General features: G+C 40.0%; 2 protein-coding genes across 3 annotated transcripts in view; one reads left to right on the forward strand and one right to left on the reverse strand.

Moving 5' to 3' along the window:
* The window catches only part of LOC120573666 (carcinoembryonic antigen-related cell adhesion molecule 1), a 34,220-nt gene extending 19,656 nt beyond the window's left edge, over positions 1-14,564 (reverse strand). Inside the window, exons 1-2 of one of the 2 annotated variants that reach the window (XM_039823558.1) lie at positions 14,147-14,564; positions 1,573-1,941 (exon numbers count right to left, since the gene is read on the reverse strand). In XM_039823558.1, coding sequence (XP_039679492.1) covers positions 1,573-1,891 — 319 coding nt within the window. In that variant the 5' untranslated portion in view covers positions 1,892-1,941; positions 14,147-14,564. Of the gene's footprint in view, positions 1-1,572; positions 1,942-6,238; positions 6,333-14,146 lie in introns of those variants that run through there. The other variant, XM_039823557.1, reaches the window with a different exon arrangement.
* A 2,152-nt stretch (positions 14,565-16,716) lies between these two features.
* LOC120572493 (equilibrative nucleoside transporter 2) overlaps positions 16,717-17,111 on the forward strand; it is a 43,498-nt gene continuing 43,103 nt past the window's right edge. Inside the window, exon 1 of the mRNA XM_039821831.1 lies at positions 16,717-16,986. The gene's annotated coding sequence lies outside the window, so the exon portion shown is untranslated. The remainder of the gene's footprint in view (positions 16,987-17,111) is intronic.

Here is a 17,111-nt window from a genome sequence, read left to right on the forward strand (position 1 = left end):
GTGTATTTGGTTGTGTTGTGTGTATTTGCAGCGTGTTTGTGTATTTGGTTGTGTTGTGTGTATTTGCAGCGTGTTTGTGTATTTGGTTGTGTTGTGTGTATTTGCAGCGTGTTTGTGTATTTGGTTGTGTGTGTATTTGCAGCATGTTTGTGTATTTGGTTGTGTGTGTATTTGCAGCATGTTTGTGTATTTGGTTGTGCTGTGTGTATTTGCAGCGTGTTTGTGTATTTGGTTGTGTTGTGTGTATTTGCAGCACGTTTGCAGAATGCTGCCCATGTGTTGTCAAATGAATGAAGTTGTTTTCTTAATTTGCTTGTGTTTTGTCTATTTGCGTGTGTTTTCTGAAGTTGCAGGGCGCTTGCCTCGGCCACCGTAGTGTCGGCCAACGTACGCTACGATACAGCCCAGCAGGCCCGGTGTGATGTGTGCGAGAGGAGGAGACTCCGCGTATGACACCTGTTGTATTTTGTAACTGTAGTCTAAGTTGTGTAACTTTTTGGACACATTTGTTACTTTGGCCTAAATATAGCCTATATAGATCATATTTCTGATTATGGTGTAGCTTTCTCCCCACCCAATTAGGCTAATAAAGTAATGATTAAAAAAAACACAAACGCTTGATCAACGCCGCCACTATTCTCGGGCCGGGCTTGGCCAGAGAATCTAAACTCTACCCCAGAGGTCCTTGGGTTTGGCCTGAGTCCTGAATGTTTACGTCTGGCTCCCCCTGCAGTGCAGATGTATACAATAGTTTATATATACTGTATATATATCTAAATGTTTTATCCTAAACATCAGCCACTCATACAGGGTGAGACGATGCTTCTGTGTCCTAATCGAGACAATGCAAATCCTCCTGTCTTATCTTCACTTCAATATTTATCTCATCCATCTCCTCTTCTTCTTGGTTTTCTCCTGGGAGTTTATGTCCAGCAGCAGCTGAAACATGAACGCACCAACAATTAGTCATAATGTACAGTACTGTGTTATAAATATCTGCTACTCCACGATCTAGACACTTGGAATAGGGCTGAAACGAATGATTATTTTCATTGTTGATTTATCTGTCGATTATTTTCTCTATTAACCGATTAGTTGTTTGCTCTATAAAATCAGAAAATGGCAAAAAATGTGGATCAGAGTTTCCCACAGCCCAAGAAGACGTCATCAAATGTCTTGTTTTGTCAAAGATATCTAGTTTACTGTCACAGAGGAGTGAAGAAATTAGAACAATAGTCTGATTTAAGAAGCTGGAGTCAGAGAATTTTCATACCGGTTAATCGATTATCCAAACAGTTGGCGGTTAATTCAACAGTTGACAACTAATCGATTAATCGGTTCATCTTTGCAGCTCTATAATGAAGTGACAGTGATGTTGTACCTGGTGTGTGAGCCTTAGTCTGTAAAATGCAGAAGAAGAGGAAGAATATGATGAGGGAAATGATGGGCAGACACCTGTAGATATAAATGAACACTTCCTCCCTCTGAGAACCTGAAATACAACCACAGAGGCAACATGCTCAGACTACGCCTACACGGCAACCAAACGTTTTGGGGGCAGAAGTCACCTACCTTCTGCTGCGTTGTCCTTTGTGGAGGTCTTATCTCTAACTGTGATGAATGTGCCTTTTCCAGAAACCACAATTAAAAGTGGTATCTCCACAGACACCTTGCAGATGTATCTCCCAGAATCCTCTCTTGTGACATTCGTAAAGATCAAGTGTGAGCAGTTAGATGTTTCTTTTTGAAGAGAACCTTGAGAGGGATTCGTCCAGATGAAAATTTCAGTCTGAATTATTGAAGTCACAGTTATATGATTCAGCCATTGTACTCCCACTCGTCCAAACTGGCGTGTCCAGCAGCAGGTGATGTTGACTGCCCCCCCCTCCATGACAGAGACATCAGGAGTCTGGGTGACAACAAGTGTGTCTGATGAGACACCTACAGTATGAAGAGACAGAGGGATACATCATCTGGTAGTTCATCACACAACCGTACATATTGCATCATTCAGAAGTTAAAGCAGAAAGTAAATGTAGCGAGTAGGGAGTTTCGCTATGGAGGATATGCGCTACATAGACATCATTCAAAATACTAGATCATAGCAATTTAATCAGATTTCTGCGCTAGTTTACATCCAAGTAAAGAGGTAATGCCACACCAATAATAAAGGAAAGGCAAGGCAAGGCAGCTTTATTTGTATGGCACATTTTCAGCAACAATATATAAAAAAAAAGATAAAATATGAAAATCAAAGTCACAGTGCAGTATAAGAAATGAGCAATTATTTAAAGAAAGGCAACATCAAAAATAAAGAAAGTGTGGTCAGTTTTTTAGCCAATTTCCATTTCTTGTTACACATTTATCAGTGTGTTTTCTACAAACAGAAATGATAATTAACTTACTACAGAGAAAGTAAAATCCATTGGGTAACCTGGTGTTTATTTGCTTGATCAGTTGAGGCGCTTTAACACTGGGCCAGAATCAACATCATATAACAACATAACATAATATAATTATAATATGATAATGTGGGTGCCATTTAATCAGGTGACTCTTTCTATTTTTTTCACTGGGATAGTACTTTGTACAATTTCATGTGACATCAAAATTGATTGATTGATTGATTGATTGATTGATTGATTGATTGATTGAATATGTTGCCATAGTTTTGACCTTTGAGTGTTTGTATCTGTGAGCATTTTAAAGCTGCGTTAATCCATATATAGTTTCTTAGTTTTGACTGCACTAACATGTAATCATATCACACTCGACAAAACTTAAATATTACTCATGAAGTTGATATGATCCAATTATTTGATCCCTGTATATTTTATAAAATAAACACACATTTGAAATCATTTCTCAGGGATTTTCATGATCTAACACCACATATGGAAATATATACATGCTTTAACAGTGTGTGCATAATATACTGAGTTTTAAAATGACATTTTCTTCTACAATCATTACCCCCCCCCCCACTCTTGCCACAAAGAACCTCGACAAATTCTACCTCTACACAAAAAATGAATCTAAATCATTCAGTTTTGTTGCATTTGACTATGTATGTTCACTTTATGTCATGCATTACTTATTGTCCTTGTGTGTAGAGTTACATTAAATATTATATAAGTCGTATATGTGTTGCCCCACACCTCCACATACACACAGTTACTTCAATAAAGTGACTCTATCATATATTTTATCATTCTCTAAAACCATTAACATGTTTTGCACAAATGTAATGCTTCACTAAGTAAGCATTCCATATTTCTGGCTTGTATAAAGTACTTGAAAGCAATACTTATATACTAAATACTAAAAGTATCTTACCAGAAAATGACTGGTAGAAGTTAACCCTCCTGTTGTCCTCAGGTAGAAACCATTTTCAAAAAGTTTCTGTATCATAAATTTGGGTTTTCTTTCAAACAAATTGTCAAAAGGAAATAACATGGATGGTTCTGTACAACGTTCTTCACGGGTAAAAGAAATGATCAGTTCACTACAGTTATTTAATTTGGGTGTTTTGTTCAATTTTATGACATTTGAAGAAACAAATTGATAAAAAAAGAAATAAAAAATGACAAAAAATGTCGGAAAAAAACAACAAAAACGTCCCAAAAAGTGCAGAAAAAAATCGACCAAGACATCGGAAAAAGTGACAAAAGTGTCTTGAGGTTTTCATTTGAAATTTTGAATCAGAAAAACTAAAAGTAGCATGGTCGACGGGAAGAAAACACAAAGTCTCCTTTTAGAACACTACTTGAGTAGAAGTCTTAAAGGATCTGATATTTACTGAACTCAAGTATCAAAAGTCATGTTATGAATCATAACATGACTGCCCCCCAAAACGTTTGGTTGCCGTGTAGGCGTAGTCTGAGCATGTTGCCTCTGTGGTTGTATTTCAGGTTCTCAGAGGGAGGAAGTGTTCATTTATATCTACAGGTGTCTGCCCATCATTTCCCTCATCATATGCTTCCTCTTCTTCTACATTTTACAGACTAAGGCTCACACACCAGGTACAACATCACTGTCACTTCATTATAGAGCTGCAAAGATGAACCGATTAATCAATTAGTTGTCAACTGTTGAATTAACCGCCAACTGTTTGGATAATCGATTAATATGAAAATTCTCTGACTCCAGCTTCTTAAATCAGACTATTGTTCTAATTTCTTCTCTCCTCTGTGACAGTAAACTGGATAACTTTGACAAAACAAGACATTTGATGACGTCTTCTTGGGCTGTGGGAAACTCTGATCCACATTTTTTGCCATTTTCTGACATTCTATAGACCAAACAACTAATCGGTTAATAGAGAAAATAATCGACAGATAAATCAACAATGAAAATAATCATTTGTTTCAGCCCTATTCCAAGTGTCTAGATCGTGCAGTAGCAGCATATTTATGTCACAGTACTGTACATTATGACTAATTGTTGGTGCGTTCATGTTTCAGCTGCTGCTGGACATAAACTCCCAGGAGAAAACCAAGAAGAAGAGGAGATGGATGAGATAAATACTGAAGCAGAGTGAAGATAAGACAGGAGGATTTGCATTGTCTCGATTAGGACACAGAAGCATCGTGTCACCCTGTATGAGTGGCTGATGTTTAGGATAAAACATTTAGATCATAGATACATCTGCACTGCAGCGGGAGCCAGACATTGTAAACATTCAGGACTCAGGCCAAACCTAGGGATGTCTGGGGGCGTGCTCCATTTATATGGCAACTATATGCACTTTTTTTTCAAGCTATTTGATAATAGAATGCCTAAAAATCTGTACATAATTTGGGAAAAATGAGGAAATCGTCCTGTGGAGCCTACATCGTATTTTGTTCTCCAACTGAGAAAGCTTATGTGTTGCTCTAGCTGTCTGTATGGTGTCTCGTTGACTTCTGTCTGTGTAGTTTAACCTGTACTAATGTCTCGCTGTTTCCTGTTGCTCTGGTCTAAAATCATCTGGCCAACAGAATACAGTTGAAAATTAGCCGGCTAACACTGGCACATTTACAGAAATGTTAATTAATGTGTGTTGTCCTTGATAAAATAAAGAATAAGAAACAACAACTGTCCTTATCATTTTGTAACCAGAACACAACACATGTTGAGGATGACTCGTTTTCACTTCTGCCACCTAAAAAGAGGAAACTGTTAGCTGATGTTCCTATTTTGAAGTTACATGACATAGACAGGGTAGGAGTTTGGTGTTAACAGCACAGTTAAACTCTTTTTTGAAGAAGAGTTCACAGAGTGAATGTGCGATATATTTCCCCAGTAATAGAACTTTTTGCTCCATTGATTTGCTGGTCCAGTCAGAGAGACTGAGGGAAAATGACACAAAGTTGAAGTTATTTTAAAACCTAAAAGAAGCCGGAAGGATCAGAAGGATCTGAAAAAAGTTGAGACTCTGGGGACTCCTAGTGCTGGTTCTATAGAATACACTGTGCCATTTCTAACCTCCCTGGACCCTTCAATGTATCTGACCCCTGGACACAGATTCATGGTACAACCCATTTACTGTAAGTAGAAACAGATAAACGGCATCCAGGATCACCTCCGTGTCCTATAAACCCAAATTGTAATGCACTAACTATAAAGAAAGTTACAGTTTTTATTGATTGCTTTGACCTGCTTAAAGACACTGGGATCCACTCGGTTTTCATCACCACTGTCTCAGCAGAGCAGAAGACTCCTCTTGCAAATGTGTTAACCCTTTCTCATTGGATTGACACATTTTCCCCACCCTTTTGCAGAACAGTTAACAAGGATGTCATTCAAGCAGTCCAAACACCATTGTTTTAGCTATGGTAACCAAACAGAAAGCATCTGTTCCTCACTATTACAAACTACCTACATCAGTATGAAATCACTGGAGCACCTGTTTGACACTCCACAAAAATCTTCTATTAGCAATCAGGGTGCAGGGTTAGGCCATGTGGCCCCATCCTCAAGACACAAGAGACTAAGTATCAATAGTGGCTATTTCTTATACTCTACAGTAATAGATGTTTATACTTTACTGGAAGAATCTTTCCCTCCAATGTACGGAAACATTCTCTAAAAGTATAAGTTTCCAGAAATAGAAATAACAAAGTAAAGTACAGATGGGTGAAAATTCTACTGAAGTACAGTAACCAAGTGGTTGCACTTTGTTACATTACAACACTAGGATACTGCAATAAAAAAGCTAACTGTGAGCTGCTTGCAGACTCGGTGTATTACTACTTACTGCCAGATGAGCGGGCCCGGAGAGAGGCGAGGAACAGACTGCTCAGTAGGAGCTTCATCCTCATACTGAGACGCATCTCGTTACAGCTTTAGAGTTGATCCCCCCGAACACACACTCCAAACGACACATAACAGGCATCATCTGCTTTTCAGAGCTTATTCAAGGTCTTTGAAGACAATGTGTGATACCACACCTTCTGTTCCTTCCCCCTCCAGAATGTGTAACTTTGCGTCGAGGCGACGCAGACCGCAAGAACTGTGATTGGTCAACTGGCCCTGTGTGTTGACAGTCGGTGTTTCAAGCAGCCTACTGTGGGGAGTAGCAACATGCTAGTTCACTGACATCAGCTTTGCAAATAAACTCAGACATATTTTGGTTAATGACGGTGTTATCAGTTTGTAAAGTGTCTATATGTCAGTAACGTTTTGAAATTAGCACTTCGCCAGCAAGCGGTACTTTGTGGGCAGTTGTGCTAAAGTTTGCTTGCTAACATAACATAAACTGGCTGGCAGACACCTCGCAAATAATCTCAGACTTATCACCCCCTAGCGTTATGGCGGTGAAATGCTAAGCAAACCCGACGCAGAACTCCGAAAGGGTCACTACGCCGTAGGAGCGACGCCGTAGGAGCGACGCCGTAGGAGCGACGCCGTAGCTACGGTGTGGAGTTGACGCAGAAGCATAAAACAGCCTTTACACAGAGAGAAGAGAAGGGCCTCCTCTCTGAGACATGATACACTAAATTACAACATGACCACAGTGTGTATAGAATAACCACCCATATTGATACATGATTGATAGTGAACCTTGCTAAACTTATAAAGACAAGTGAATATATGTGTGTGGGCCGTGTAATCATGCAACATAAGTGGGAAGACCTGTGTGGGTAAAGCTTTACCAACTGATCAAATGATGATGTGTAGTCTGAGAAGTGACATGTACCAATATGGAATTATCCAACCTGGTGTCATGGGAGAAACAGTTGGATGTATCCCCAACTCTGCAACTCCCCTTATCTCAACGGAGCTTTTTAGCACCTGTCCCCTGAACACACTGTAAAAAACATCTCCTCACTATCTGCTAGCTGCCTGTCCCCTGAACACACTGTAAAAAACATCTCCTCACTATCTGCTAGCTGCCTGTCCCCTGAACACACTGTAAAAAACATCTCCTCACTATCTGCTAGCTGTCTGTCCCCTGAACACACTGTAAAAAAACACGGTCTCTGTAGACAGCCCAGGCTCCACAAACGCCATCAAAAACAAACTGCGCCAACCTGCACCACCAAACATAACAAACAGTGTTCCAGCCAATAACTGACAAGGAGGATTTGGTTGAGCCATCACCGCAGCAGCATTAGCACGTAGCAACGTCAACAAGAAGTGACATCACCCAACATCGCTGAGAGCACCTTTAAAGGTCCCTTGACATGGTGCTCTTTGGATGCTTTTATATAGACCTCAGTGGCCCCCTAATACTGTATCTGAAGTCTCTTTTATATAGACCTTAGTGGCCCCCTAATACTGTATCTGAAGTCTCTTTAATATAGACCTTAGTGGCCCCCTAATACTGTATCTGAAGTCTCTTTTATATAGACCTTAGTGGTCCCCTAATACTGTATCTGAAGTCTCTTTTATATAGGCCTTAGTGGCCCCCTAATACTGTATCTGAAGTCTCTTTTATATAGACCTTAGTGGTCCCCTAATACGCCCTGCGATGGACTGGCGACCTGTCCAGGGTGTACCCCGCCTTTCGCCCGACGTATGCTGGGATTGGCTCCAGCCCCCCCACGACCCTGTGCGCGGGATAAGTGGTTGACGATGGATGGATGGATGGATGGTCCCCTAATACTGTATCTGAAGTCTCTTTTATATAGACCTTAGTGGTCCCCTAATACTGTATCTGAAGTCTCTTTTATATAGGCCTTAGTGGTCCCCTAATACTGTATCTGAAGTATCTTTTATATAGACCTTAGTGGTCCCCTAATACTGTATCTGAAGTCTCTTTTATATAGACCTTAGTGGTCCCCTAATACTGTATCTGAAGTCTCTTTTATATAGACCTTAGTGGTCCCCTAATACTGTATCTGAAGTCTGTTTTATATAGACCTTAGTGGTCCCCTGATACTGTATCTGAAGTCTCTTTTATATAGACCTTAGTGGTCCCCTAATACTGTATCTGAAGTCTCTTTTCCGAAATTCAGCCTTGGTGCAGAATTACAGCCACTAGAGCCAGTCCCACAATGAGCTTTCCTTAGTTTGTGCCATTTCTGTGTCTGTAGTTGCTGAGGAGGAGAGATGGGGGGGCAAGGTGGAGGGTGGGGGTGTGGCCTTGACCAACTGCCACTTTGCTCGTTTGAAAGCCATGATGTCTCTCTCTCATGGGTGGGCCAAATTCTCTGGGCGGGCAAAGCAGAGAAAGGGGAGGTAACCTTACTCCTTATGACCTCATAAGGAGAAGATTCCTGATCGGCCCATCTGAGCTTTCATTTTCTCAAAGGCAGAGCAGGATACCCAGGGCTCGGTTTACACCTATCACCATTTCTAGCCACTGGGGGACCATAGGCAGGCCATGGGACCTTTAAGTAGCGTTTACTCGTTTCATGTGCTGCTCCGTGTGCAGCAGGCAGATATATATGTAAGGTGCCCTACCACAGGGGCAGTTAAGCGGTACAGGACACTGCAATGGGGAAATGAAACCAGCAGTCTCTGGACAGAGACAACAGTTTGCATGGCACAGTCAGCCCTGTTTTATGTGGCGTTTTGCTATAAGGTCTGCTGAACAGAAATGGGCGCGTGCACTGCTCTGGACTGTCAAAAACAGGAAGACCCTCAACCACAAACCGCTGAATGCACACCCGTAACTGACACGGCCCTTTTGCAGCCCGGAGGTCTTCTGGTTTGTGACATGCAGTTAACAGATGAACAAACCATTCTAGCAATGCTAATTCACAGACACAGTTCTACTTTGGCTCTTTCAGCTGTTGTAGAGTCAGAGTAAGTCTGACTCCAGTCAGCACCCAATTAGCTTGCACAGACTCTTATTTAGTGTGATTGCTGTGTCGCAGCAATGACTTAGCCTACTTATTATTATTATTTTTATTTTTATAAAGATAAGATAAGGTAGACTTTATTGATCCCACACTGGGGATATTCCCTTGTTAGAGCAGTTTAAAAAAATTCACACACATCAAAATAAGACACATCAAATATACACAGGAAATATATATACAGTACAGATATGTAAAAAATATATATACAGATATACGGATGGGATAAGGTCCGGATGAATAGAAATTACATCATTTGGCATCATCATATTACATAATTTGCAGCGTGTTTTCATTTCATTCATTTTTATTTCGAGCCAAAAAAAAATATTGTTGCTACGCACTTTTGTATAACTATAAAAAAATATATAAAAATAAGGATTTTTATAAAAAGACAAAAGTGCGTAGCAACACACCAAAGGAAAAAGTGTTACAAATAATATAAAAAATACTATTACAATTAATATTTTCAAAAACTGTTAGAAAAGGAGCAGGATGAAGCCGAAGCTTGTGATATTTCCCAACCCTCATTCAACTTGAACTCATTCCTTTATATATCATATATTTTTACAACAGGATAACCAATATACACAACAATACATCTCTAATTTTACACCTACCAAACCATTTTATTTATTTATTTTTTTACATTTTAAGTAAGTCAACAACCCATTTCCATAATCCTCCATCCCATAACAATCCGTACACTAACCCACCTTCACAATCATCTCATCCTCATCATATCCTTTTAATAAAGTGTTTTTATATAACTTTTTAAACTTTGTTATGTTCGTACAATGTTTAAGCACCTGGTCTAACCAATCGTGATGCACATACTTTTAAAAATTGTTCTTGTTTTGAGTTTTGGAAAGTTTATTTGTTCTCTCAGATTATACCCACCCTGCCTTTCCATAAACATTTTTTGTAAATTTCCTGGAAGTAAATTATTTTTTGCTTTGAACATGATTTGTGCTGTCTTAAATTTAACCAGATCAATGAATTCCATATTCATATACATTCAAATCTGTGGTGGCTCATTCACTCCTATTATAATTGTAACTTGGCACCTGCTGTATACAAACTCCATTCATATTTCCCTGAGGAACTGTAAGCTCACTACTGAGATTACATGGATGTATGTACAGTTTCTATGTACCAAGTTGACCTACATTGTGTTTATATTCCTGTAACTGTAATTAGATGAAATTATAATATTTGACAGTTGACCCAGTACCAGTGACTTCCAAGTCCTGATACTGCAGAGTTCAGTTCCCAGATTGCACCAGCAGAGGGCACAAGACACCAGTAAATAATAGTACCCTATATCTAAATATAGGGCACTAGTAAATGACATTCCCAGAAAGTACTGTATGGTGAGAATAATAATAATGCAAAAATAATGATCAAATAATAGCCTACTTATAATGATAACTATAGTAATAATAACATCAAAGAATGCATACAGACCATGTGACAAGAGGCAGGAAACAAACAAACAGGATAAAACTGTTTGTGTACCGTTTGTGTATTTGGTTGTGTTGTGTGTATTTGCAGCGCATTTATGTATTTGGTTGTGTTGTGTGTATTTGCAGCGCGTTTGTGTATTTGGTTGCGTTGCGTGTATTTGCAGCATGTTTGTGTATTTGGTTGTGTTGTGTGTATTTGCAGCGTGTTTGTGTATTTGTTGTGTTGTGTGTATTTACAGCGCGTTTGTGTATTTGGTTGTGTGTGTGTATTTGCAGCGCGTTTGTAGATTTGGTTGTGTTGTGTGTATTTGCAGCGCGTTTGTGTATTTGGTTGTGCTGTGTGTATTTGCGGCGCTTTGTAGATTTGTGTTGTGCGTGTATTTGCAGCCGTTTGTGTATTTGGTTGTGTTGTGTGTATTTGGCGGCGGTTGTGTATTTGGTTGTGTTGTGTGTATTTGCAGCGCGTTTGTGTATTTGGTTGTGTTGTGTGTATTTGCAGCGCGTTTGTGTATTTGGTTGTGTTGTGTGTATTTGCAGCGCGTTTGTAGATTTGGTTGTGTTGTGTGTATTTGCAGCGCGTTTGTGTATTTGGTTGTGTTGTGTGTATTTGCAGCGCGTTTGTAGATTTGGTTGTGTTGTGTGTATTTGCAGCGCGTTTGTGTATTTGGTTGTGTTGTGTGTATTTGCAGCGCGTTTGTGTATTTGGTTGTGTTGTGTGTATTTGCAGCATGTTTGTGTATTTGGTTGTGTTGTGTGTATTTGCAGCATGTTTGTGTATTTGGTTGTGCTGTGTGTATTTGCAGCGTGTTTGTGTATTTGGTTGTGTTGTGTGTATTTGCAGCGTGTTTGTGTATTTGGTTGTGTTGTGTGTATTTGCAGCGTGTTTGTGTATTTGGTTGTGTGTGTATTTGCAGCATGTTTGTGTATTTGGTTGTGTGTGTATTTGCAGCATGTTTGTGTATTTGGTTGTGTTGTGTGTATTTGCAGCGTGTTTGTGTATTTGGTTGTGTTGTGTGTATTTGCAGCACGTTTGCAGAATGCTGCCCATGTGTTGTCAAATGAATGAAGTTGTTTTCTTAATTTGCTTGTGTTTTGTCTATTTGCGTGTGTTTTCTGAAGTTGCAGGGCGTTTGCCCCTGTCGGCCACCGTAGTGTCGGCCACCGTACGATACAGCCCAGCAGGCCCGGTGTGATGTGTGCGAGAGGAGGAGACTCCTGTTGTATTTTGTAACTGTAGTCTAACTTGTGTAACTTTTTGGACACATTTGTTACTTTGGCCTAAATATAGCCTATATAGATCATATTTCTGATTATGGTGTAGCTTTCTCCCCACCCAATTAGGCTAATAAAGTAATGATTAAAAAAAACACAAACGCTTGATCAACGCCGCCACTATTCTCGGGCCGGGCTTGGCCAGAGAATCTAAACTCTACCCCAGAGGTCCTTGGGTTTGGCCTGAGTCCTGAATGTTTACGTCTGGCTCCCCCTGCAGTGCAGATGTATACAATAGTTTATATATACTGTATATATATCTAAATGTTTTATCCTAAACATCAGCCACTCATACAGGGTGAGACGATGCTTCTGTGTCCTAATCGAGACAATGCAAATCCTCCTGTCTTATCTTCACTTCAATATTTATCTCATCCATCTCCTCTTCTTCTTGGTTTTCTCCTGGGAGTTTATGTCCAGCAGCAGCTGAAACATGAACGCACCAACAATTAGTCATAATATACAGTACTGTGTTATAAATATCTGCTACTCCACGATCTAGACACTTGGAATAGGGCTGAAACGAATGGTTATTTTCATTGTTGATGTAGCCTATCTGTCGATTATTTTCTCTATTAACCGATTAGTTGTTTGGTCTATAGAATGTCAGAAAATGGCAAAAAATGTGGATCAGAGTTTCCCACAGCCCAAGAAGACGTCATCAAATGTCTTGTTTTGTCAAAGTTATCCAGTTTACTGTCACAGAGGAGAGAAGAAATTAGAACAATAGTCCTATTTAAGAAGCTGGAGTCAGAGAATTTTCATACCGGTTAATCGATTATCCAAACAGTTGGCGGTTAATTCAACAGTTGACAACTAATCGATTAATCGGTTCATCTTTGCAGCTCTATAATGAAGTGACAGTGATGTTGTACCTGGTGTGTGAGCCTTAAAGGCCCGTTCACATTGTACGCGCAAACGGCAGCGCCGCTCTGGTCTGCCGGCAAGCGGCATCTTGCGGCTGGCCGCTCTTGCGCGTGCCGCGGTCAAAGTTTAACATGGTTCAACTTTGACCGCGGCACGCGCAAGAGCGGCCGCGGTGCGCTGTGACGTGCATTCAGGTGTCTGAAAAAAATAGAAAAAAGTAAACACCCAATACACGTGGATCCACAAACGGAACATGGACGAGAGGTTGATTTGGGCCGTCAGCGATCTCCCAGAGCTGTAGGCTACACACACGGATATATTTGTATTTGTATGTTTATATGAAGTAAAATATGTTTGGACTGATTGACACAAGTCATGTTCGTTTTCATTGTAGTTCACATATAGGTATTTAGGTATATGGTCGTTACACAGAATAACTACCCATTTCCAAGTGTGTAAGCTCCAGTTTTGGAGGAATTAATTGCACATATGCATTAAACACTGTTTTCCAGAGTATGAATGAATGATGATGAATGTATGAATTCAGGCTCATGGCTTAGCTTTATTATACCCAACTGCAATAACTGCAGACATCTCGTATGTAAACATGCAATGACACACAGTGTTGACATGCAACATTTTATTTAGAAATGAAAACCCATTCATAACACATCCGCGAAATCGTAGGCCCGACTCTCGTCAGCAGACTGTCTGCTCCCTGTTGAGCCAAAACTACCCCTGGAACCGGTCACAGCGGAAGCGGAGACCTGAGGGTCTCGTGCCCCCACACCTTTCTTGCTGCTGCTGCTGCGGGTGCCTTCCTCTGTCTTCTCCTCACACCCAGGGCAAGTGCCAAGGCTTTCTTTTGGTTCAAAGACAGAAACATCTTCGCCACCAAATCTCTACCGTGTATCCTACATAATGTTGCGCACTGCTCGTCTGATGTAAACACCGGACGCAGACGTGACGTGCATTCAAATATTGGCGCATGTATGAAATTTGCACAACAAATATATTTGGGAATAGGACTACCTAGCGGCGAGCGCAGCGCATGCCGCGTACAATGTGAACGGACCCGTCGTCTGTAAAATGTAGAAGAAGAGGAAGCATATGATGAGGGAAATGATGGGCAGACACCTGTAGATATAAATGAACACTTCCTCCCTCTGAGAACCTGAAATACAACCACAGAGGCAACATGCTCAGACTACGCCTACACGGCAACCAAACGTTTTGGGGGCAGAAGTCACCTACCTTCTGCTGCGTTGTCCTTTGTGGAGGTCTTATCTCTAACTGTGATGACCGTGCCTTTTCCAGAAACCACAATTAAAAGTGGTATCTCCACAGACACCTCGCAGATGTATCTCCCAGAATCCTCTCTTGTGACATTCGTAAAGATCAAGTGTGAGCAGTTAGATGTTTCCTTTTGAAGAGATCCTTGAGAGGGATTCGTCCAGATGAAAATTTCAGTCTGAATTATTGAAGTCTTATTTTTATGATTCTCCAGCCAATTTACTCTTTCAAACTGGCGTGTTCAGCAGCAGGTGATGTTGACTGCCCCCCCCTCCATGACAGAGACATCAGGAGTCTGGGTGACAACAAGTGTGTCTGATGAGACACCTACAGTATGAAGAGACAGAGGGATACATCATCTGGTAGTTCATCACACAACCGTACATATTGCATCATTCAGAAGTTAAAGCAGAAGGTAAATGTAGCGACAAACCGCTGAATGCACACCCGTAACTGACACGGTCCTTTTGCAGCCCGGAGGTCTTCTGGTTTGTGACATGCAGTTAACAGATGAACAAACCATTCTAGCAATGCTAATTCACAGACACAGTTCTACTTTGGCTCTTTCATTATTATTATTATTATTATCGTTATTAAGATAAGATAAGGTAGACTTTATTGATGAACATGATTTGTGCCGTCTTAAATTTAACCAGATCAATGAATTTCTTATTCATATACATTCAAATCTGTGGTGGCCCATTCACTCCTATTATAATTGTAACTTGGCACCTGCTGTATACAAACTCCATTCATATTTCCCTGAGGAACTGTAAGCTCACTACTGAGATTACATGGATGTATGTACAGTTTCTATGTACCAAGTTGACCTACATTGTGTTTATATTCCTGTAACTGTAATTAGATGAAATTATAATATTTGACAGTTGACCCAGTACCAGTGACTTCCAAGTCCTGATACTGCAGAGTTCAGTTCCCAGATTGCACCAGCAGAGGGCACAAGACACCAGTAAATAATAGTACCCTATATCTAATTATAGGGCACATGACATTCCGAGAAAGTACTGTATGGTGAGAATAATAATAACGCAAAAATAATGGTCAAATAATAGCTTACTTATAATGATAACTATAGTAATAATAACATCAAAGAATGCATACAGACCATGTGACAAGAGGCAGGAAACAAATTAAGAGGATAAAACCAACAAAAAAGGAAATAAAAGTTCAAGTTGAAGAACAACATAAATGAAAAAATATAACAAATAACAGTAACAAGCAAAATAAAAGTTAGAATGACCCTAAAAAACAAAAACCTAAATACAAAATGCTACAAACTGTAGCATTTACACCAAACCATTTACACTAATCCCTGTAGCTGTAGAGACGAATCATAGACTAGAGAATACAGATGGGCTACAGCCATAACAGTCTGTGGACACTTTTTTATTATTTTTTTTTTTACTAGTAATATGTAATTCCCTCCCATTCAAATCTATATATTTCATAAATATACCCATCAGGGAATGTTTACGGCGTTGTCGGTCTCTAAATGTTTTCAATTTTATGAGCGCACTCTTCCCCCGTCTCTCTCTCTCTCTCTCTCTCTCTCCCTCTCCCTCTCCGCCTGATATTCTATAAGAACGGTGATGCCGTTATCAATCGAGTAGGCCTATTGATTGGTCAGTAGGCGGTGCTTTTACACCGGTTGATCTCTGATCTCCAACATAACCTGCTCCCGACCAGGTTAGGCGTCCAGCATGAGTTACGATTGAACCCGGTATCAAGTGATCCACCTTGGTGATAAAGAAAACCCTGGGTTGAACCTGAAGTTAGCTCGTTAACCCCAAATCTTGCTTCGTAGTAGGCCTACAGGCCTCTGGCCTCATAATGAAAGCATGTTTACCTTAGTAAAAGTGCCAAAAAGCAGCTCCATTACCTTGTTCTAGTTCTGCCTGCAGAGCCTGGTAAAAAAAAGGTAGGTTTGGAAATTTGTGTTACTTGTGCTTATTTATTTTTATGTACTATTATTTTATGTATTTTATTTTTTAAGTACTTGAATTTACCTGGATTATTTTAATGTAAGCTATTTTGTAATTAATTAATTTTTATTTATTTTATTAATTGGATGAACTATAATTTGCCTAAAGATGATTATTTTGTATTTTTGTCCGTCTGATTGAATGCTTATGTTAAAAAATAAATCAGACGTTACTCAACAGTTACTCAGTACTTGAGTAGTTTTTTCACCGAGTACTTTTTTACTCTTACTCAAGTAATTATTTGGATGGCTACTTTTTACTTTTACTTGAGTCATATTATTCTGAAGTAACAGTACTTTTACTTGAGTACAATTTTTGGCTACTCTACCCACCTCTGGGAACAAGCCACGCCCTATGCCAGTTAACATCAGTAAAATGAGAATTCCAGAAACATTTCTCACGAGGTGCAATCTATGGACACCATTGACATTATATAAAAGATGGACACAGCCTGCTGCATGGATGTATTTAGAGAACGGCCTGCTGTCAAATGCCCGCCAAATTTGACACGCCCCGGAAGTATTCTGTTGTTTTTGGGGTGCTGCTAAGCTAGCTTTGTTGCTTGAAGCTGACGACGGTAGCTCACTGAGCTGCTTGGTGCGTATGGTATTAAGTATTAGCTACCGGAGCCATTTGTACGTTGCCGCCACGTGTATGGCCGACGAATACTACTCACAGCTAACGTTATTAATTTGTTCCCCTGTTTAATCATTTTTGGACCATTTTAATACCACACGTGCTTGGATTTACAGTGGGAACATCATGCAAATACAGTGACAAAGACCAACATCTTCCAAGGTGAGTCTGTCCGCACTAACGTACGTTATGTTAACAAACGACAGCGTTGATTTATACAGGCAACGCTGTGTTTTTTTATCCTGGAATGTTATTTCCATCACCTTCTAAGAAAGAGCTAATTCTCT

This window comes from Perca fluviatilis, chromosome 14 (assembly GCF_010015445.1).
Source record: "Perca fluviatilis chromosome 14, GENO_Pfluv_1.0, whole genome shotgun sequence".
NCBI lineage: Eukaryota > Metazoa > Chordata > Actinopteri > Perciformes > Percidae > Perca > Perca fluviatilis.